General features: G+C 42.3%; 1 protein-coding gene across 8 annotated transcripts in view; it reads left to right on the top strand.

The window, feature by feature from the left end:
- Cdk5rap2 (CDK5 regulatory subunit associated protein 2) overlaps positions 1-23,526 on the top strand; it is a 185,793-nt gene that overhangs the window by 42,984 nt on the left and 119,283 nt on the right. For 6 of the 8 annotated variants that reach the window (XM_055607530.1, XM_055607533.1, XM_055607534.1 and 3 more), the window contains exons 8-12: positions 6,151-6,313; positions 7,325-7,378; positions 8,215-8,334; positions 9,794-9,871; positions 17,070-17,288. In XM_055607530.1, the coding sequence (XP_055463505.1) occupies positions 6,151-6,313; positions 7,325-7,378; positions 8,215-8,334; positions 9,794-9,871; positions 17,070-17,288 (634 nt within the window). The remainder of the gene's footprint in view (positions 1-6,150; positions 6,314-7,324; positions 7,379-8,214; positions 8,335-9,793; positions 9,872-17,069; positions 17,289-23,526) is intronic. The other 2 variants (XM_055607536.1, XM_055607537.1) reach the window with 1 other exon arrangement.

The raw sequence follows: 23,526 nt of genomic DNA on the forward strand, positions 1-23,526 counted from the left end.
GTCATTCTGTCATTGTTCTTCACAAGATTAGAATAACTTACAGGAATGTATCCAGCACATCAATATAGAAAACTGAGGGATCAGAGTGGGGCAGAAAGAATGGGAACAAGATAATAGTGGGTGAGAGACAGTCAGTAGACAGACAAGTCATGTTGTAAAAGGATACTTAGATCCTAATTCTATTGTTTAGTTTTGGCTATAGCTTCCTGGTAGCCAAAGGGAAAAAAACCAATTCTGTGGACCTGAGATTCTGAGGTAAACAAGTCATGGATTCAGGAGAGGCCCAGTTTTGCTTAGCACTATCAGGGAAATTTCTCTTGTGATTCTTTCCACTGGGAAAAGTAAGTGGTTTGTCCCCACAATAACTACTAGCGAATTTTTTGTGACCCATTTTTTTTATCATGTTGTTTAGTGCTGGCTGGGGGCCCAAATTAAGCAGTTTAATAGGCCAAGAGATCACTGTAGACCAAACACAGAGTTCTTCAGTGCATAATGAATAAAAAGTACACTGTTGGTTCAGAGAAATGGATGGACAGTAGACTGTTAGGCCACCTTTAATGGCCACTGTGCCTTGCAGCCAAACTTTTGACAAAAACTTGTTAAGCAGCTGACATTTTCTTCTGACATTTTGGCTCTCTTATCCTACCTCTTAGTCTCTAAATGGAAGGTGGAGATCAACAAAGCTGGTTGAATAGCCATACCTGTTTGGACTTGGATGAGATGGTTCCAGAGTGAATGCTGTCCTCCAGAGTCTTCTGCCTGTGGTTTCTTTTCTCATCCATTCGGTGCCCTGTGAAGTGGTGTGCATCACCACATTGTTTAGTTAGTAGCCCAGGCTGGCACAGATTCACTATGTGGCAGAGGTTGGCCTTGCACTCCATGTGCTTCTGCTGCCTCCCCAAGTGCAGAGTTTACAGGAGCACATCACCCTGCCCAGCTGTTTAGGTTCTTGTGGCCAGTGTTATTTGCCTTTACTTCTGACTCAGAGCCACCTTTTGATGTTTAGGTCTGCCACTTTGTTTTCAGTTATGGATTGGCAAATGATAAGCAAACCTTCTGGGATTCTCTATGAGAGAGGACCAGATCAGTATTGAGGAAGCCTGTGGTTGTGGTCTCCCCATTTCAGTACCCTTACTTTAGGTACTCAGGGTACTAGCATTTATTGTGTATACTGCCACCTGCAACCTGCAACCTTTTTTAGGTTCCCCTCCTTTTTTCTGTCTTAATTTTCTTTTGACTCAGTGTTTTATAGTTGTTTTTTTTTTTTTTTAATTCTAATTTTGGTGTGTGTGTATATGTGTGTATGTATATGCGTGGAGGTCAGAGGCTGTTCCCTTTGTTTTGTTCTGTGAAATGGAAGTATTGTGTGTGGAAACTTAAGTTCTATAGATATTGGTGGAGGGAATGAGTTACCACCTCCATCTAACTCTTTGTGATTCAGGGTTTTTCTTGACCATGTTGCCAGAAAGAGGAGGGATTCCCTTTGCTGGCTTCTCCCTACCCTCCCACCCCCATGCCATTCATGAACAGTCTAAGCTGCCACTGTGAGAAATTCTACATATATGATTGTTGTTTTCCATGATCTCTCTCCTGCTTGATTGACAGTGAAGTCCTTAGAACACATATAGACTTGGTTTTCTTGGAGAACTATATATTCTGGAAACTAGATTAGGGGTAGGGAGCCCAAGGAATGGATTAGACTAGAGTAGAATGTCTGAGTGGTTTTCTTAGGGTTTCTGTTGCTGTAAGGAGACAACATGACCATGGCAACTCTTATAAAGGAAAACATTTAATTGGGGCTGGTTTACAATTTCAGAGGTTTAGTCCATTATTGTCATGGCAACATGCAGGCAGACATGATGCTGGAGAAGGAGCTGAGAGTTCTACATCTTGATTCCTAGGCAGCAGAAGACTGTGCCACAGCAGGTGTAACTTGAGCACATAAAACATCAAAGCCCACTTCCACAGTGCCTCCAACAAGGCCACATCTCCTAACAGTTCCACTCCCTATTGGCCAAGCATTTAAACACATCTGTGTTTGTGAGTCTGTGGGGACCATTTCTATTCAAACCCCCACAGTGGCCTCAAGTAAACAGGAGAACTACTGGTACCTGTGAGGGGGAAGGCAGGGAAGAGTTGAAAAAAGGGTTTCCAAGAAGTCCTAGGGCAGAGTCTTGTGAGGATCCTGACATATTTAGCAGTTATTTAACTGTCTCTATTGGATGATTATGCTCTTTATTCACGTGTATCTTCTGTTCCACTCAGCAGTGATTAAAGGAGTGAGTTAGGGAGACTTTCATTGTCTACTTCAAAGCTTATCAAGTTGACTAGGTGGAAGAGTGGATGGCAGGAACAGAAGGACATGGACTAGATGGGACAAATACTGGTTTTCCATAGTGTTTACAAATTCAACGTAAAGGGGCCAGGAGAAGCTTTCTCAAGGAAGTAGGTATCTACCTGAGACTCTCAAGGATGCCTGAAACCTGACAGTATGCAGCCTTTCACTTGCTTTGCACCTTCACCCCACTCCTCATAATAAATATCTGCGTTAAAATTGAATTGACAATAAGAAATTAACAATGAAAATTATTAAAAAGTAGACAATTGTGGCAAGTCTGTTGTGAAAGTAGGTGAATGCAATCTCTTTTGTAAAATAGTGTACTGGGCTCACCCTTCTTGTGATGATGTAAGATGATATGAAGTGAGGGGAATGACACAGTCATGATATACTGTTAGGCAACCGTGTGTTACTTGATTGTAAACATCATGAAGCAGTTCTGACAGTCACGGAATGAAAATGCATTGAGTATCAAGACGGTGGCATATACTATGCAGGTATGCTGGATGGGTCATTGCCTTGTGGAATAATCTGTACTTTATCTGAAGTCATGGGATAATCCATTGAAAAGTTAGTGGGGAGATTGGGGAAACAACGTGATTCCATTTAAATTTACCACAATTCTTTGCTTGCCTTTGGGATGGATTGCTACTGTGCTCTCATGCTGATACAGACATCTAGATAAGCAATGGCAAACAAGCCTGAAAGCCTGGAGTAGAAATGGAGGCAAACAAAGAAGGTGAAGTGGACACAGTAAGCTTAGAAGGGCTTTGGTAGACAGGGGAAAACACATACTGATACCTCTCTTTCAGCCTTGAGAATGAGTGGCTGAGGGGAGGTGGTGCAGTTTATGTATTTTGGAGATGAGCAATGAGGAGGCGCTTTTAGGTGGGAGTGGGAAGATGACATTTTCAGTTAGGACAGGAGTTGTGGGATCGATGAGCATCTGTGAGTAAAGGTGTGTATGAGAGGAGGTATGTGTGAGGGGAGGTGTGTGTGAGGGGAGGTATGTGTGAGGGGAGGTTTGGGTGAGGGGAGGTGTGTGTGAGGGGAGGTGTGTATGAGGGGAGGTGTGTGTGAGGGGAGGTTTGGGTGAGGGGAGGTGTGTGTGAGGGGAGGTTTGGGTGAGGGGAGGTATGTGTGAGGGGAGGTGTGTGTGAGGGGAGGTGTGTATGAGAGGAGGTATGTGTGAGGGGAGGTTTGGGTGAGGGGAGGTGTGTGTGAGGGGAGGTGTGGGTTTGTAGATTCAGGCTAGAATAGGAGGAAATGAAGATTCATGTAATAAGCAGTGCTGAACATGGCTTGCACATGCATTTGGAACTACAGAGACAACAGTAGCTCTGCTTATGGAGAGTGGACAGGTAGGTCCAAATAAATGGTAGAAGTGAATTTTGAGCTCTGTGGGATTCTTCTAGGGAGAGTTCTAGAAGTTGCCAATGCAGAGGGTTGGCATGTATAAAGGAATGGAGCCTGCATACTTTGTGTACAAAGCCTGCACAAGTAGATCATCAGGGTATGTTGCTTAAGCTTGGATTGTTATTTGTTTGGGCATTTGGGAAGGTGTGTGGGCTGGTCCAGGTGGTAGCTTCGCCATGGATTTGGATGGCCAAGTTGGCATTCTACTGAAGGCTGCATCTTCCTGACATTTATATATCCCTGGCTAGACAGGTATAGAAACTTGGCTTGTCAGGTCTACAAATCTGTCAGTCTCAGAGATGAAGATGTTAAACTTCCAGAGACCAGCAACCAGCAGCCTCCTTCATTTTCCCTCAGACAGTGACTATTTGGTAAATCTTCTCACTGAGTTCCCATAGTCCATATTTAAGTCAAAGTCAGAAATCTAGCCTAGCAAGGGCAGCAGGGGTAGTTGTTTTATATCCAGGTGACATGGATCTGGATCAGCCATACAGAGTAACCTGCTTGTTGTGCATGACAGGCTATTGAATCTGATCTGCCTCCACTTGTCTTACTGGGCTCCCACTTCTGTTTTCAAACAGGCATATTTTCTCTAGTTTCTTCAGCCTGGCTTTTGGACTCTTTTGGATCTGAAGTAGATCATGTTTGTGAGACCTACAGGCAGGCTATAACCAATAGATATATTTTCTTCAGGCTAAATAAAATTTTTAAAAGTTTGAATTAGTTGATGCCATTTAAAACATCGAATTTTCAGAAGAATGAGCTCTCACATTTCTTGAAAGCCCAAAGATGGAGGCAGCCTGAGGGGATGGGGTAGCTTCTTACTGGTTCAGGACTGCTGCTCCCTTTAATGGGCTGGGTCTTTAATTGTCCTGGTTCTGGCTTCACTTTCCATTTTAAATCTACATTTGTTGACTTTTAGCTCATTTGCTTATTGGTTATATCAGAACTGAACCCCTAGAGGGCAGTATTGCACCTCCCTCCAGGTTTGTCCATCATGCGATCCCACTGGCACTCTGATGCCAGTGCAGGCTAGATGTTTATGCTGCCTGTGTCTCCCTCCAGGCCTTTGACAGGGAAGCCAGGTGCTTCATGAAAGCAGCTCTGCCAGACTTCCAGGCCTCTATTTCTACAAAATTGGGTTGCTTTCTAGGCCTAGCCGTGGAAGGGCTCTTTGGAGAGTCCTCTGACAAAATGTTAATTGTTGAATGTGTAAGAGGTACTATATAGGGCTGGTTTGGGGAGATGACTTAATGAATGAAATGCTTGCCATGTGAGCATGAGGACCTTGGTTCTGATTTCCAGCATTCCTGTAAAAGCTGGGTATGATAATATGTATCCTTGCATTTCAAGGCAGAGAGACAAGAGGATTCTTGGGGCTTGCTAACGAGCCAGCCAGCCCAGAAAAGCCAAAATAACATGAGGAAAACATTAGGACACTGAGCTCTGATCTGTACATACACCTGTATAGATAAGCACCCGTATACAAAACATGCACAGCAGACATATAATCGGCATTACAGCTGTCATTTGGTGAGTCCAGCTGTATGTCAGAAGTGCACTTGTGTTTTAAGTTTCCCAAACACAGGCCCAGAGAGATAGAATGACTTAGCTTGGTTACAGAGCAGTTGATCGAAGAACATTGAGTTTAGTTTCAAAAAGGAAAATGTTCATGTCTTCTGGAGGCATTATGGTTGTAGGTTGCAAAGCTTCTCTCAGACTAAGATGAAAGATGCAATTTAAAGAACTCTGCTGTTTTATCAGGGAGGACAGGAAGGGGTTTGGGCGGAAGGTGTTGATAGCATATGCAAAAGTGTGGAGGGGCATAGAATAGCTTTGGAGCTAGCTCTGTGTGAGCTGTTGTGGGCTCATTGGCATCAGGATGATACTGTGGCTGTTAGGACTTAAGAGCTGGGTGCCTGGATGCCTTATCCCAAAGTGTGGCCTTTAGCCTGAGATGTGGTGTGTTTTTAAGCATTGTATGCAAGCTATGGAGAGATATGCTCTTTAAATCCACACCCACCAAAACCAGCTCTCACTTGGTTGTGCGATTAGGCTTCAGGGACAGATTTCTTTTGGAGAGGTGATTTCCTACTCATAACTTAGCAACCTGCTGCTGCTGGTGGGCCGCTGAAAGTCTTGGAGCAGGTACATGGCTTAAGCAGACAAGGTGCAGTTCAGAGCTAAATCCCTGGGGCAGGCTAGAGACAAAAGGACTCATTATTGTCACATATTTTCTGGTCCTTGCTCTCTGACCTGCAGAATTTGATTCTGTTTATGTGTATTCATTGGACACATCTACTTTGAAGATGCCTGGCCCCACTCCCTACCTCCTCCTGCTCTACTGAGCTAAGAGAGCAGCTCAGAATTAATATTTAAATTTTGTTCCCTTTCAGACTGATTGAGGAGTTGAAGCTGTCTTTGAAGAGCAAAGAAGCTTTAATTCAATGCCTTAAAGAGGAGAAATCTCAGATGGCATCTCCTGACGCGAATGTGTCATCTGGAGAACTCCGAGGACTTTCTGCCACTCTGAGGAAAGAAAAGGAGAGAGATGGTGAGGTAAGGCGACAGGGCACAGCGGGAGGGGGAGTACATCAGACTGTTCCATGGGAAGTGGGGCGCTCTTCAGTCTGCTTGGTTTGCATAGTAACTTCTGCATACCAGTTCTCTGTCAGCTGAAGAATCAGCAGGGACTGCCTTTGTTAGGCCTCTTTTTGTTCATATGCCCCATACCTATGCATCTGTATTTTACCCTGTGCTAGTTTGCTGTCGCCTCCTGGCTTCTTTTTCACCCTTAGGGCTTTTATATTGTAAAGTTCATGTGCATTTTTCCTTTGTGGTTAGAGGCAGGCCTGAGGCCTTATTTGTTGTGAAACATCAGAGGTTGTGGGGGAAGGGAACTAACTGGTTCTGGGACTAACAGCATGTGAGATGCTCAGCATACTATGCTATTCAGGACTCCTGCCATCTTGGCCAAGTTGAGATTGTGATCCCCTGGCTGAGTTTAGGACCAGCCTCAGAGTAGTCATATTTCTGTAGGTGCCAAGAAGTAGGTTGGGCCCAAATCTCCTTGACGCTGTCTTCACTTTTATAGCCTCCAGGGCAAGCTATTTTGACCTTCCATTCTCCTTGGGTAAAGGATGGCTACTACATGGTCTGTTCACATCGAAGTATGTTTTGGAAGCTCAAGGTCATGATTTCTTTCTGGAGCAGGGTCCTTGTCCTTGTCACAATAGCAGATTCTTTAGCCTCATTGGTTAGCATTCATTTGGAATGTGGGTGCCATTGCTCCTCCTCCTGTTTTGAATCCCTAGAACTGGTCATTTGGTGGCCCTTTCCTTTTTCTTCTGAATCACCCCTGTGCCTGGTGGTCAAACTGGGCAGCTATCTTCACACTTGTCTGCAGTCAAACCAAGTCAGGCTATAGGTGGGGCCCAGAAACAGGGTGTGCTTGTGTTAATGAGGTCTGTTGCAGTGGAGGGGAGTGAGTAATGAGGTGCTTATTCTAATGCGTCTGGGGAAGCCTGATGGTTCTCCTCTTTCTGCTTACTCATGAATGCCTTTTTCTAGGCTGCACATAGGGAACGGCAGAAGGAGAGCAATCATTTTGAAGAGAGGATCCAGGTATATTGGTCCATTTTAAGACTGTACCAAAGACTCATTCTCTTCTTGCCTTTCATTTTATTCAGCAACAGGTAATTCTTTGTGACAGTTTACCAGATGCTGCTGAGTGTCATTCATGCATCAAGTACAGTGGAGGGAGTTCCTTAGTCCTTGCATTAACTCTGTGATGTGAACATTCCCATTTTGTAGATGTGGTACCTGAGACTCAGAAGAGAAGTCACTTGTCCATGATCACACAGCTGGGAGGGAGGAATCTGCCTCTTTGATTCCAAAACCCAGGCTCCTAGGGCCTTTAATCACAACAGCTGGAATTTGTACAGTGCCTGCCAGTTTAAAAAGCACTTTCACATCCATTATCTCTTCTGATCCTCACAAGAGCCCAGGAGGGAGGCAGCAGTGATTATCTTAAGACGTGAACTCAGACTATAAATGTACGGCTCAGTCTCCATCAAACCAAACTCTCTGCTAGCTTTTGTAGCATTAAGGAATGAAATTAATGATCTGTTATTTCCCCCCAAAAAACGTGGTGCAGTTTCCAAGACTCTGATGTGACTGTATTCAGATTTTAGAAGGCAGTAGAGTCCTTCCCATAGGAATAGCTGTCAACTGCTCAAGCGATCTGATCCCCTTCCCTTCACCCGACCCTGTTGCCATGAGCAGGAACACAGTAACTGGGAGCTGATGCCACAGTGCTCAGCTCAGCTAGGAAACATTAATCACAGGTTGACAGGAATAAGATAGAATAACTGCATTTGAGTGTGCTCTTAAAGATATATTTACACTGCATTTTGGTTGGAACACATCAACTTCGTGAATCTTTTTCTAATCTAATTTAGGCACTTCAGGAGGACCTGAGAGAGAAGGAAAGAGAAATTGCTACCGAGAAGAAAAATAGCTTAAAGAGGGATAAAGCCATCCAGGGCCTAACCATGGCATTAAAATCAAAGGAAAAAGAGGTATGTCTGAGGAACGAAGTGGGATTTTTCTTTATTAGTTTCTGTGGCTTGCCTGTCCTACCCTGAAGTTTTAGCTTTAGACAGAAAGTTTCTAAGTGCTAAGACAGTACAGAAAGTGGGTCCTCTAGTCAGTTGAAGTTGTGGATAAACCAGTGTTGTCAGTAACTAAATATGAATACCAAGTTTCTAGTAAGGCACATTGAGATACAAAAATATAAGTCAATTTAAATAATATATGAACATAATTAACACATAGGCAGTGAAACAAGCAACGGTGAGCTATTTCATTTCGTCCCTCAGTACCAAGGATTTAAAGTTCATCTGTACTTTTAGCATCTCAGTTGACATTTACCCAGGCATGTGGCTAGTGACTGCCCTAAAGGACAGTGCAGACTGATTCTTTTGAAGGACAACTGAAATTTGGGGTTGAAGGAATTTGGGAGGCAATGTTGTAGCTGGGAAGCAAGAATCCACCCTGGTTTGTTGCCTTTGGCATCCAGTGTGGTGGCTGATGGCTCTTATTACTTGTTGGTACTGAAGCCTATTGTATCTCAGTGATTAACTAAGGCCCTCACTCACCAAAGAGACCCAACTCTACTCCTATAGGATAGGCAAATTGGAGTGATGGATGTTTGAAATGGGGGAAGTACATTAGTAGAACAGTTCCACGGTATAAAGGTGAGAGTCCATAGTAGATCCTGAGGTATAGAAGAGGAGCATTTTTGGGAGAGGCCACACAAAGTTATTGGTGAAGTTAGAGAAGCCACACGAAGTTATTGGTGAAGTCATATGAATGGACAATAATAATAGTAGTAATGCTTGTTATTTTAGCTCCGGTGTACATTGCCTCATTTGGCACTAACAACATCATAGTTGGATGAGTGGTATTCATCACGTATTAGTTTAATGTATTATTAGTATTATGTTTAATGTATCATGTATTACTATAATGAAATATCAGAGGCAGGATAACTTCATAAAGAGTTTTAACTCATTTTTTTCTGATGCTGCAAGTTCATAGATCAAACTCTTTGATGTGTTCAGCCTCTGATGAAGGTTTAGTGGCTGATAACAGGAATGCAGACAAGAGAGCCAGATCATGTTGTCAGATGAAGCCTGAGAGATTGAGTTCCTCTAGAACCTTCCAAGAGCAAGGTCCAGGCTGACCCCAGGACCTCTCACTCAGATTCAGTTCCTGAAGGCCCTCTTCCTAACGTTGACACACAGAGGACCTGGCTTCTGATACATGGGACATACTCTGACTTTATGTGGACCATGGCCACGGATGAGGGGATTGAGTCTCAGAGAGGGCAAGCTACCCAGTTAACAAATGGCAAAACCAGAAATACCACTAAGAGCTTGTCTGCATAAAATACTACAGGTCAGGGGAATGCATGGAGGTTGTATGGGAAGGAGAGCCCAGCTATGTTCATGGCTGCTATTTGTTTTTTTTCCCCAGGTTGAAGAACTTAACTCTGAAATCAGAGAGCTCGCTGCTGTCTTCACCAACACCAGAGAGACTCCCTCAAAAACCCAGGTAAGAGTTTTCATTAGTGTCAGTGGTTCTCTTGAGTCTTCATTCCAGGAGAGGCCTGGACTTTGCAGCTGAAGGAAACCTGGGAGATTTTAATAAGGGGAACCATGGGTGGTCTTTAGTGATAGAATTTGTTGAATCTAATTAAAGGGAGGTCCTTCATCAGTTTTGGGAGCTTCTTTGGCCTCTTAGTGTGATGATGATGATGGTGGTGGTGGAGTGGTGGTGGTGGTGGTGCTAGTGGCGCTAGTGGCGGCTACTCTAGTAGTTGGGAGTGCTGAGTTAGCTTTTAGCCAACATGTAAAATATCTTATTTAATTTTCACAGTCCTTGAGGAAAATAATCATCATACTCTTGTATTTGTGAGTTCTTTTGAGGCTCTTCGAGGGTGTGCAGCTTGCTCACTCTCACAGCTAGCCGGTGGTAGAGTCAGGATTTAAATTCAGCAGTTATTTGTTATATATATAAATTCAGCAGGTATTTGTTGAATACTTACTTTGTACCCAGTTCTGCTACATATTCCCCATAGATTATGCCCTTTATGTAGCATTTGAAGTAGATACTGTTCATATCCTTGTTTGATTGCCGAGGAACTCCAGGGTGAGAAATGGGATCTGCTTAGGGTCACCACATTGGTGAGTGACAGGGCCAGGATTTGACCTCAGGGTCCCTGGCACGCCACAACCTGGAGTTCTCTGCTCTTCCTTTCTGCTTTATGAATTTGTGGTCCAGGCTTTAATGCCTTTGATCTCTTTTGTGTCCACCGTGTTGTTTTTCAAGGATGCCTCCCACCCATCCTTATAACAGTCCCTCTCTTTTTTATATTTTAGTTTTATGTTTTTAATTATTTTAGCATTTTCTTGCCATGTTTCTAGTCTACCTATACAATTGATGAAAACCTGTTACTGGCGTGAGTCGTGAAATTGTATCACCAGGTCACGTCCATGCTCGCTGAAGCTCTCGCTCTTCTCACTCTTGTACCAGGGTGCTCCTGCTGGTGAAGTAGAATTCAGAATTCAGTAGAATCAGAATTCAGTCTGATTTAAGGCTATGTGACATTCAAGATTCATACCTCCTGCCTTATCTGTTGCAGGGCTTTGGCTCACAATAAGAGTAATTGCAGTAATTTGGTGTAAATTATGGGATGCTAACTGTGTGGACAGACCTCTGCTTTTGGGATCACAGGCTTGCTTCTTCTACTGTTTTGACAATAGATGGTGAAATGGAGCTGAGTTTACATTTTACACCATTTCCCCCTTGCTTAGAAAATAACAAGCTTTAAAGGCCAAATTCTTTGGAAAACCATCAATATTTTCCATTGCTTAAGAAAAGAAATGCTGGCAGTTGATAGCCAGAGTCCAGGCATCCTTATGAGTCTTTGTATATTTTAATTTTCCTTGTTATCTTGAGGTTTGAAGGAAAGAAAGCAGCCTTGTAAACTTGACTGTTACTCAGACATATGACATGCATTTAGTAATTTAATAATCCTTAATCCTGATCAAAATGCAACACATGCAGAGTGAAGTCTGACAACAGCAGCATGGGCTAGGTCCTTGTCTGCATCTCACAGAGAACAGGCATTGCTGACACTCTCTGGGTTCATGTCAGGTTGGCTGGTCTCACAACCTCTTGTGATGCTTCACCCAAAGAGGAGGTATGCTTTTGACCTTTTGAGAGTTTGTGGTGGCAGGATTAGAGTGGCAGTCTGTATCCAAAGCCTGTCCTTTGTGCTGTTCTGATTTCATGTTGAGTGAGTGTATGATGTATATTTATATCAGTGCGTTTTTTAAAATGTGTGTTGTTTCATTGTTGTACAGTCTTTTAAGTGTGCTTCCTTCATGTAAAAGGACCTGTTGGGCTGTGGTGTGATTTGAACTCATTGCAATCTGAGTTTAAAAGCCAATGGGAGCTGAAGGGATGGCTCAGTGGTTAAGAGTACTTGCAGCTCTTTCAGAGGACATGAGTTTGATTCTCAGCACCCAGGTAGGACAGCTTAAAACTACCTGTAACTCTAGTTCCAGTGGATTTGACAGTCTTCTGGCCTGTGTGGACAATTTCACCCATGTGACCCTCTTCCAGACATATACACATGTACATAATTACAAATAAAAAGAACAAAAGACAAAGGTCACAGGGTTCCCTGACATCAAACTTGACAATGAAGCAGCAGCAGATGATATTTAAATTCTCGGAGTAGTTGCTAAAGTACAGACTTACAGACTCAACTTCAGACCACTGATGTGACTGTGCAGGTTACGGTGTAGGCTAGCTGTTACTCCTCAAGCCCATTTAAAGTTATTTCTGTAGTAGAAGTGGTATTCTCCAGGTGTAAAAGTAAAAACACTTATTGAAGTAAAAATTTAAAGTAACTTCTATGCTTAAAGTAGTAGAAAGAAGATAATAAAAATTACCAGCAAACTCACCTCTACTTATGTTCACTGTTGATCCCTTCACACACACTCATACATGCTAAAAGTTACAGATGGAGGTCAGAGGTCAACATCCTCCATCTTTCTCCATCTTATCTTTTGAAGCATGTTCTCTTGTTGAACTTGGAGATCATGAATTTGGCCAGACTGATTGGCCAGCAAATCCCAGATATCCTTCTGTCTCTACCTTCCTAGGGCTGGTCTTACAGACATGCACACCTGCATCTGGCTTTTATGTGGGTGCTGGGGACTGATTCCAGTCCTCTTGCCTGCAGAGCAAGCACCTAACTAACTGAACTACCTTGCTAGCCTCTCTTTCTCTGTTGTTGGTTTTTTTTTTATTTTTTAATTTTTAAATTGGGGTTCCTGTATGTTACCTAGTGTTTTAGGGTTACCATTGCTGTAAGAGACATCATGACCATGGTAACCCTTATACAGGAAAACATTTAATTGGTACTAGCTTCTAGGTTCAGAAGTTTATTATTCCATTATCATCATGGTGGGAAGCATGGCGGAACACAGGTAGACATAGTACTGGAGAGGTAGCTGAGAATTCCACATCTAGATTGTAAGGCAGCAGGCAGAGGGAGTGAGCCACTTGGCCTGGTTTGAGCATTTGAAGCCTCAAAGGCTTCAAAATATTAAAAAAAATATCACCCCCAGTGATATTTTCTCTAAGGAGGCCACATCTAATCCAACAAGGCCCTGTGTCCTAATTCTTTCAACTAATACCACTCCCTGTGAGCCTATGGCGGCTATCTTCATTCTAACCAAGACACCTAGGCTGGTCCCAAACTCGTAGGCTCATGTGATCTTCCTGCCTTGACTGCTTGAGTATCTGGGACTAAAGATGTATACTGGGCCATTGTATATTTCTTGTTCTGGAACCCTTTTCTTAACATTCTTGCCGTGGCAACATAGTGTAGGTGTACTCAGACTTTTTAATTTTTATTTTGAAGTAATTGTTGAGTCACATATATGTTTCAGCACCTATTTATTTATTTATCTACTTATGTATTTATGTATTTATTTATTTATTTTTTTCGGCATCTCTTTATTCAGCCTTTCAAGGTAATATCTCCCAAGCCACATAGCTAAAACTGGTCCATGGAAGTTTGGATCCTTTTAGAGTGAACAAGAATAATTTGCCTAATTTTATATTTGGCCTTTAGTATAATTGGGCCAAATATTTGCTGCTTGGGCATCATTCAGGGAAAGTAAAGAGCCCTTTAGGGAAGTTTTTCAAAGTGCCATTTAAGGAAAATTTAACATGGAACGCGTTTTTATGAAATGAGTCAAATGTGTGCATTTGGATTTTTAAGGAAGCTTTCCCATCATCATGCAATAATCCTGCAGAACTTCCACCACTCGGTAACCATGAACAAAAACTGTGTTTAACAATCCCCTAACCGACGCCTATCTCTAGCTTCCCAGTCGAATTTAGTCTTGTAGTTTTCATTCTTGCCAGTTTATTGGTGTTAATTAGAGTCTTCACTGGTGAGGGCAAGTGGTGCTGTGCCAGGGAAGAACACAGGCTGGGAAATCACTTGAATTTCAGATTTAATTATGGGCAGTATGATGACAGGCTAGTCACTTAGCAACTCTGAGCTTCATTTACTTATGGGCGTGGTTTAACCTGTTACTGACAAAGAACATTTTCCAGTCATTGTTGGCCTTTGCTTCTTGAGTTTATTTAAATACCACCATCGACATGAATATCACTTTGGTTTTGTGTTCCAGGTATACACATGGTTGGTGTATACCATCAGTCCGTAGAGCAGTGTTAATTTGCATATCCGAATATATTTCCTGGTTGCTAGTTGCTTAGCTGGTTCTTAAAAGAGTCACTAAGGAAAAGTATCATTTCAAAACAAATTGACAAGCACCAGATAATCCCACTTAAACTCTGAAACCGAGCACAAACTTAAATTCATTCTTTTTATTGTTGGTAGCTTAGAACATTTTGTTCCTTTTTGTCTACTACATAAATCTTTTCTCAGGTGAATTATATATTAATGACATAAAAATATTTGAACTCTGATGACATTAGAGCAATTTAAAGTAGACTTTGACTACCGTGTAGAACACTGAGGTTTTTTTTTTTTTTTTTTTGGCATATGACTCTGGTGTAAGCCATACTAACAGAAGAGAAAATTGCTGATGCTAGGACCCACCACTGCTTGTCATCCCCCTGCTCCCCCCCATTTCCTGTTTATTATTGATTGGCTGGTTGTGATATCAGGGCTTGAACCCAATGCTTCACACTTGCTTCTGAGACAAGTGATTTGTAATTGAACTAAACTCCGAACATATTTTTTTTATGTTTTTAAAGTTATTTAATTGAATTGTTTTGAAACCATTATAAAAATAACATGCTCAGTTACCTTAAAGCATTAGAGAATCGAGAGAAACAGAAAGGTCAACTATTCTTCCACTGCATAGAAATTAGAATAAGGGTCTGGTTAAGTCAACTGAAGAGCAACCAAGTGACTAAATATACAAATACCAAATACATGTCTCTGGTTCACAACCCAGCAGCATAGCAGGAGTGAGCAATGGACTTTAAAAAGCAGAATACAGCTCACTCAGGATGATCCTTTCCAGGTCCCACCATTTACCTACAAATTTCATGATTTCCTTATTTTTCACTGCTGAGTAATATTCCATGGTGTAGATGTACCACAATTTCTGCATCCATTCTTCAGTTGAGAGGCATCTGGGCTGTTTCCAGCTTCTGGCAATTACAAATAAGGCTGCTACAAACATGGTTGAGCAAATGTCCCTTTTGTGTACTTGAGCCTCTTTTGGATATATGCCTAGGAGTGGTATGGCTGGGTCTTGAGCAAGTGCTATTCCTAGTTGTCTGAGAAAGTGCCAGATTGCTTTCCAGAGTGGTTGTACAAGTTTACATTCCCATCAGCAGTGGAGGAGGGTTCCCCTTTCTCCACAATCTCTCCAGCATGTGTTGTCACTTGAGTTTTTCATCTTGGCCATTCTGATGGGTGTAAGGTGATATCTCAGGGTCGTTTTGATTTGCATTTCCCTAATGGCTAATGACGTTGAGCATTTCTTTAAGTGTTTCTCTGCCATTCGATATTCCTCTACGGAGAATTCTCTGTTTAGCTCTGTTCCCCATTTTTTAATTGGATTACTTGGTTTGCTGCTTTTCATCTTCTTTAGTTCTTTATATATACTGGATATTAGCCCTCTGTCAGATAAAGGGTTGGTGAAGATTCTTTCCCAATCTATAGTCAGTCATTTTGTTTTGATGATGGTATCCTTTGCTTTACAGAAGCTTTTCAGTTTCATGAGGTCCCATTTATTGATTGTTGCTCTTAGAGCCTGTGCTGTTGATGTTCTGTTCAGGAAGTTTTCTCCTGTACCAGTGAGTTCTAGGGTCTTCCCCACTTTCTGTATGACACACACGGTATATACTCATTCATATAGACATATAATATAGGATAAACCTACTAAAATATGTACATGTAAAGAAACTAATCATGAGGGAGGACTCTGACTAAAATGCTCAATCCCGGTCCCAAAAGGCAAAGAGGATGGACACCAGAAGAAGAAGAAAACAGGAAACAAGTTAGGAACCTGCCACAGAGGGCCTCTGAAAGGCTCTGCCCTGCAGACTATCAAAGCAGACGATGAGACTTATGGCCAGCTGTTGGGCAGAGTACATGGAATCTTATGTAAGAAGTGGGAAATAGTAAGATCTGGAGAGGATAGGAACTCCACAAGGACAGCAACAGAACAAGAAAATTTGAACACAGGAGTCTTCTCAGAGACTCATACTCCAACAAGTACCGTGCGTGGAGATAACCTAGAACCCCTGCACAGATGTAGCTCATGGCAGTTTAGTGTCCAAGTGGGTTCCATAGTAATGGGAAGAGGGACTGCCTCTTACATAATCTGATTGGCCTGCTCTTTGATCACCTTCCCCTGAGGGGGGAGCAGCCTTACCAGGCCACAGAAGATGACAATGCAGCCACTCCTGATGAGACCTGATAGACTAAGATCAGAAGGAAGGAGAGGAGGACCTCCCCTATCAGTGGACTTGGGGAGGGGCATGCGTGAAGAAGGGGAAGGAAGGTAGGATTAGTAGTGGAGGAGGGAGGGGCTTATGGGGGGATACAAAGTGAATAAAGTGTAATTAATAAAAGTAAAAAAAAAAAAAGCAGAATACAAACTATTGTCACCTTAGTGACATCAGTGAGAGAGGGGATTGAGTGAGAGTGTCAAGCCAGGTTATTTTCAGTGAGGAGATAAGAGAAACAGCTTTAGATTTTTTTCCTCCAGATTTTCTTGTTTTCTGAACAGGATCCTCCTCCTGTGAGCAGAAACCATCACAGGACCCAGCCCTGATGTACATTGTCAGGAGAGCAGGAAGTACTCACATGGATGGTTTGGGCTCCTCTGCTCCCCTCTCGGTGGGCTTCTTCCAGGTCCCTCTCCAGTCTCATCTCCTTCTTCAGGTCACTCAACTCCTGGGTAACCTTTTTAACATTCCTGAGCAGCCGATGGTTCTCAGTTAACAGTTTGTGGTTTTCCTTCTTGTATTTCTTTCTTTTAGTGGACTTTTCTCCCTTTTCAACAATACCACAACCTATGCACTGTCCTGTATTTTCCCAAGCTGCTACTCCTTGGGCTTTGGATACTGGATACTGCCTATTATTTTTCATCTCTGCCTGGAAGGCAAAAGCAGGAAATCTTCTTGGTTTGTCTATGATATGTGAAATCAGGTCCCTTTATACCTCCCTCTCTCCTAGGGGTCTGAGGACTCTGACGCTGCCCTGGCAGAAAAGGAAACCCTTTTGGCCAAGCTGCACTCGGAAAACCTCACAAAGAACACTGAGAACCATCAGCTGCTCAGGAATGTTAAAAAGGTTACCCAGGAGTTGAGTGACCTGAAGAAGGAGAAGCTGAGACTGGAGAGAGACCTGGAAGAAGCCCACCGAGAGGGGAGCAGAGGAGCCCAAACCATCCATGTGAGTACTTCCTGCTGTCCTGACACAATGGGTGGTACATCAAGGCTGGGTCCTGTGATGGTTTCTGCTCACAGGAGGAGGATGCTGTACAGAAAAGTTAAGAAATTCTGAAAAAAAAAAAAGAAAAAATTCTAAAGTTGTTTTTCTCATCTCAGTGGAAATGAACCGGGTCACTCGCTGATGTCATTAAGTTGACAATAGTTTGTATCCTGCTTTTTAGAGTCCATTGCTCATTCCTGCTATGCTGCTGGGTTGTGAATATTCTTCATAGAAATATATTGAGTATCCATGTATTTAGTTACTTAGTTACTCTTCAGTTCACTTAACTAGACTGTTATTACAAAGCACTGGGTATTTTTACCCTGTAACTTAGCTGTTGGTGTGCTGTTAAGAAACTGTTATTTCTTATATCTCTTATATCTCTTTCTCCTTACTCCACCCAATTCCCTTCCAACATCCCAACACCAGGTAGAGAGAAAGGGTTAGTGGGAGAGGGGGCGTAGTTCTCTTAGCTGCCTCCTGCTGGTTAGGATCATCAGGTTTCTTGCAACCAGTCCAATCCTTGTTTCAGGAGATCTCCAACTTCTTGTCTCACTGCATCAACAGCAACCAGTAATCTAAGTAGGGAAGCAGTAGCAGCCTTGTTATTTCTCAGGGCCTGTCCACACTTTCTGGGCATTGGCATTTATTCTCTCTCCTAAGTCCTCAGTCTTAAACTATCTGTATCTGGCAAAGAGCTCCTCTCAGAGCCCACATGAGGCAAATAGTTTGCTACTGTAGACTATCTGAATCAGATCTACACCTCACACCTGGAATTAAAACAAAAACATGCTTATATCCACAACACCTAGATGGCAGCAAACACTCCTGTGTGTGAGTATTTCCACTGCCTCTTTTCTGACAGAGGTTTAATTGCTGAGTCAAAGCCTACCGATTTTAAGACTAGTTTATAGACATCAAACAGTTCTCCAGACAAATTGTGTTGTGTTTTAAGACTATGCTTTATTCCACACTGGGTATTAACATTTAAAAATTCTTCCTAAATTTGGTACACTATTCCAATTCTGACAAACTCGAGTACTCAGTGTGCTTTAATTGAATCCCTCCTGAGAGTCAGCTTCACATGCGCAGCCTTGCTTCATCAGGCAGGACGGAGTCCCAGTTCGAGTGATTATGGATTCTGTGTTGAGTCACTCTACAGAGTCTGCACTGGGTAGTAACCAGAGATAAAGCTCAGAGGAGAGCCCACAGTTGCCACTGGCTGCTGGCAGGGATGCCAAGATTCACAGTTGCCATGCCCATGTCAACACTGAGGGAAGTGAAGTACAAATGTTTACATGTTGTAGTAAACATTTCAACAAATGTTCAGAGAAAATAATGGAGACTTACTTATACTTGAGTGAAGCAACTCTTTCTTGTCATTATTACTTTCAGCCCCAGTACACCTAACTTCTGTCTAGTCACAGGCTCATCACTTCCCTGTGGTTTTGGATCACTCATATTGTCTAGGCACCTTCCATGTTGTTTAGGACAAAGAATGGCCATGGTGAATGCCATACTCTTACTGATAGTTTTCACCTGAGTCCTTAGTAATTTCCTCCCTGGGTTGGACATTTTGCCTGTTTAAGTAATGTCGCAGTGAATGTCTGAGTATGCAGACATTTTCTAACTAAATACCTAGGATAAACTTTGAGGAATGACGGTACTAGATCACACAGTGCAAACATTTTATGTTAGTTAATTGTGTTTCCAGGTTGTCATTAGTCCAGAGAGGTGTCCCATTGTGTGCTGCCACTAGAAATATTGCAATAGGCTGGTTTATTTTATTCTGTTTCCTATATTTTAGAAGTTCATGGGAATGACTGGTGTGATTTCTAAAGCATTTGCTTTTCTGTTGATTGCAGAAAAGGGAGGGCACATCATGTAATGTGCTGCTGTGCTCCCATCAGTCCAGCCAAACATTGAGGTTCTGAGACTCCCCTCTTGGGTCATTCTGTTGGCAGGAGTGTGTATGTATATGTACATGCATGCCATCTTTGGCGTCCTCCTTAAAAATCATATGTTTTGAGGTTGGAGCAGCTGCCTAGAGAAAACAGTGTGTTGCAAGGCTGTGGGAAGACCAAAACAACAGCTGTGCCCCTAAATGCTTACCTTGAGTGAGCTGGCTTGGGACACACAGCTTCCTGACATCTCTTTGTGACTGTTTTTATACATTGTTCTGTACATGTTTCTAACAGAGTGGTCTGGGAAGTTTCATTATTTTTGCTAACATATTTCAACCCATTGCCATCTCTACTTAACACTTGGTTATAGTCTAGGAGTCTATCTGTATCTCTCTCAAGAGGATGTTTTACACCACATCACAGAGGTACAGTCTGGGAAGATGTGCTGAGGTAGTAATTTTGCTTCATGTTGCTAGGATGAAAACACAGGCGGAAACATAGCCATGCATATCTTATCAGCTTGTTATTGTTAAGTAGGTTCTTTAATTATCTAGAATGCTTCCCACTCGATAGCTGCTGCTGGTATTGCTTTGGATTGACAGAGACAATACCCTAGACCTCTCTGTGGCTTTTATTTTTGCTGTCAAAAGGAAGAGAAATGCACTCTGAATTCAGCATCATTGATTGCCTTAGTAAGCCCTCTACTAGGCATGGACACACTGGTAGAACAGAGATAGGAACACAGGAAGGAAGTGACTTGCAGATTATAGGAGGCTTCTAAGGAAAATGGGTGGTCACATTTATACGCTGTGAGGATAGATAAGCACTCTACCAACTGAGCCCCATCAGTAACCCCATGGTATTTGCAGTTTTTGAGTCTTTTTTTTTTTTTTTTTAGCATAATGCTTTTTTTTGTTCCATTCATTTCCTTGAAAATATCAGTTTCATTTTTCTCTAAAGCTTCATAGAATTAGGTATGTTTTAGTTGCTGTGATAAAATACCAGGATCAAAATCAACTTAGAGGAGAAAGGGGTTATTTTAGAGTCCATTGTTGCAGGAAAGGCATGGCAGCAGTTCAGCAAAACATGATGGCAGGAGCAGGAAGCTGGCTGGTGTCATTTTCCATCTATACATAAGAAGCAAAGAAAGAGAGCAGGAAGTAGAAAAATGCTATAAAACTTCAAAACCACCCCTAGTGATGTACTTCTTCCAGGAAGGCTCCACCTCCTAAAGGTTCCATAACCTTCCCCCAGAGTCCTACCAAACAGAGCCTCCAGCTGGTGGACCAAGTGATCAAATACATGGGACATTTCTCAGCCCCCAAAGAATGAATATAATGCCAGGTTTTCTTTATCTGTTTAGTTGAAGGACAGACATCCAGGCTGGTTCTGTTTCCTGAATGCTCTGAATGGTACAACACTAAACATGGATGTGCAAGCTTCTTTGTGCTATGTTGTCTTTGAGTCCTTTGGATGCGTACTTAAGAGTGGTATAGCTGGGTCTTACAGTAGTTTTGTTTTCAGTTTTTTGAGGATCATCCATACTGATGTTCATAGTGGCTGCACAAGTTCACATTCTCACAGCAGGGAATATGGTATTTCTTTCCCTGTATCCTCACCAGCAGTTGTTATGTGGATTTTTGTTTGTTTGTTCCTTTGTTTTTTTATGATAGCCATTATGATTAGGGGGCAGTGAGTTCTCTAAGCAGTATTAATTTGCATTTCCCTGGTGACTAAGAACACTGGACACTTGTTAAAAAACTTATTGACTGTGATATTTCTTCTTTTGAGAACCCCTTTATTGAGTGGATGCTTTGGCTTTGGCACTTAATTTTCGCAGTTCTTTGGTGCCCTAGATATTCATGTCCATTCAGCCCTCACTGTGAGGACACTCACATCAGTGTTAGATCTCTCCTGTATATGCTCAGGTTTTGCTGTGTTCGGCAGACAAGAAAAAGATGTAAAGAAAAATCTTCAAACCCTAGGCTTTGTTCTCTGTCTACATTTAGTTCAGTCTTCAAATCATCTTTGCTAATAGAAACTGATGTCAGGAGTGATGAACGTACCTGCCACTTGTCAAGTAGCTGGCTTCTTAATATGTACCACAACCACATGTTTGGGCCCAAAGAACATTATTCTCATTTACAGATCAACTGAGCCTCGTAATTTAAATGGCTTGGTCATGGTCACCTAGACAGTGACATACAGATTGCATGGATCTGGTCTCTAATTTCAGAAGTTTGCCTAAGATACTATGTTGTGATGCTGGCAAAGCAGCAGTAGAAAGGAATATGGTGCATTTGGCAGAAATAAAAATTTTTATAATTTCTGCTTTCTACAAAAAACAAACATACAAACAAAACCAGTCTATAGTGTTCTGATTATTTGAATCTTTAAAAAGTAATTTGTTCCTCTCAGTGCTTCTCAAATATGTGTGGTAGTTTATATTTATAAAGTTACACAATTAAATGAGCTTAGGATTAAAGGTAAAAGCATTGGGCTCTCAAAGAAAAAGGACTCAAAGAGCTCTCAAAGAGCGAGGACTTTGGAACCATAGCAAATATGGTAAGCATGTTGTGGTGTTCTTTGTGGTCCTGAAGGGGGGGGGACTTGAGGTTAGGCTGGCAGTTTCTGGCAGCCAGAGCAAAAAGGGAATTCAGGTACAGGGTCTCCAGTGTTTAGGAGAGGAACATTTTAAGATAAAAGGCCAGCTTTTTGGCACTGAGGCCCAATGGAAGAATCGTGCCTGGTGTGTTTTATAAAGAGAACTCAACAGTTACAGAGTCTTCAACAATAGTCCATTCAATCAAAGCAGGTCTGTGCAAGCTGAATCGATGCTGTCCAAGCCAGTGAGCTTGTAAGTATTGAGGTGTTCAGTTCCTGGGACTGGATCTAGCTGTTTCTCATTGTTCTATTCTGTTGGACAGGAGCTTGAAAATCAGTTGGAAATACTGCAGCCTTGTTTTTCGATGAGTCTCAACTTCAAGTCTGCAGAGAACTCATAGCAAAGAGACTTAGTTTGTGTGACATCCCTGAATTCTGATAACAAGCCAACTAGCTCTCAGATGTAATCGAGGCATCCTTCGCCTATTCCAGGAGCATTCATTTTCTGGCTCATTGTGTGTGGGCAGACAATGCCTTTGCTGGAAGCAGTTTGGATCAGAGACCAGTGAACTCACTGTGCCTAACTCTGAGAGCATATGAGAAATTGGCCCATGAGGGTCAGCTCTCATGTTGGTTTTAATCACTTTGATTACAAGCTGTGTGCCAGTTGACTTAGCACATGCTATAATTTGTACTTTTGTTTATTCCCACACATTTATTGAGTGCTTGCAATGTGCAGGCTTTGGTGAATTCCAGCTTTAATTTAACGGTGGGGAATCTTACAATGAGAGGCCAGAAATTGAGGGTGGCAGATGGGTCCTCTGTATCCTGTTACATGCCTCCTTGACACCAAAGGACCCATCTCCCTTGAAGCAAATTCAGAAGACATTCATGAGAAAGCAAGAAAAGCATCCTGCATCCTGACTGTGACAGTTAAGGCACCTCTGTAGGCTGTGACAGGGAGGTGACTTGGATCTTCATTGTCCTATTTCTGACTTAAAAGCCCTGCTTGGTCCAGACACTTAAGACTCTTGTACTTTTGTAAGATGCGCACATGCGTCTTACTCTTTCTGTCTCTATAGACAGACAGAGAAGAAGTGTGTGTATGGTGTTTATGTGTGTGTGTGAGCATGTCTGTGAGAGAGAGGAGAGAGAATGTGTGTAAGAGAAAGTGTGTGTAAGAAAGATGTGTATGTGACAGATTGTGTGAGAGAAAGAAAGTGTGTGTGAAAGAGACAGACTGTGTTTGTGAGAGAGTGAGAGTATTTGTGTGTGAGAAAGTGTGTGAGTGTGTGTTGGCTCAGGCTCTCAATTTTACTCTGAGCAGGTGAGAGACAAGAGCAAGTCGGGGTTTTTAGTTAGTTTGTTTTTGGTTTTTGGCATAGCAGCTCATGTTGGAATGTGGCTGAGCTGTAGTCCCCAGACTGTCTAACCATGATTGCATCTGTTAAGGGGCCTGTCATCTGCTGCCCTGACAAGTGTGTGTGTGTGCTTTAGTACCTGGGCACTTAGCTCTGTGGGATGCATTTGTTGGCTAGAAGCCAAAACTCTAATTGAAGTTGTTACTGTCGCCCAGCTGACCCAGTCCTGCATGATCTACCAGGAATAGATTTCATTTGGGGGTAGTTCAACCTGAACCCCTCTAAATCTTACAGAACTTATTTTCGGGTAGCCCAAAATTATATTGGGAT

The sequence above is a fragment of the Psammomys obesus genome, unplaced genomic scaffold (genome assembly GCF_907164565.1).
Source record: "Psammomys obesus unplaced genomic scaffold, mPsaObe1.curated_primary_1811, whole genome shotgun sequence".
NCBI classification, from domain to species: Eukaryota; Metazoa; Chordata; class Mammalia; order Rodentia; family Muridae; genus Psammomys; species Psammomys obesus.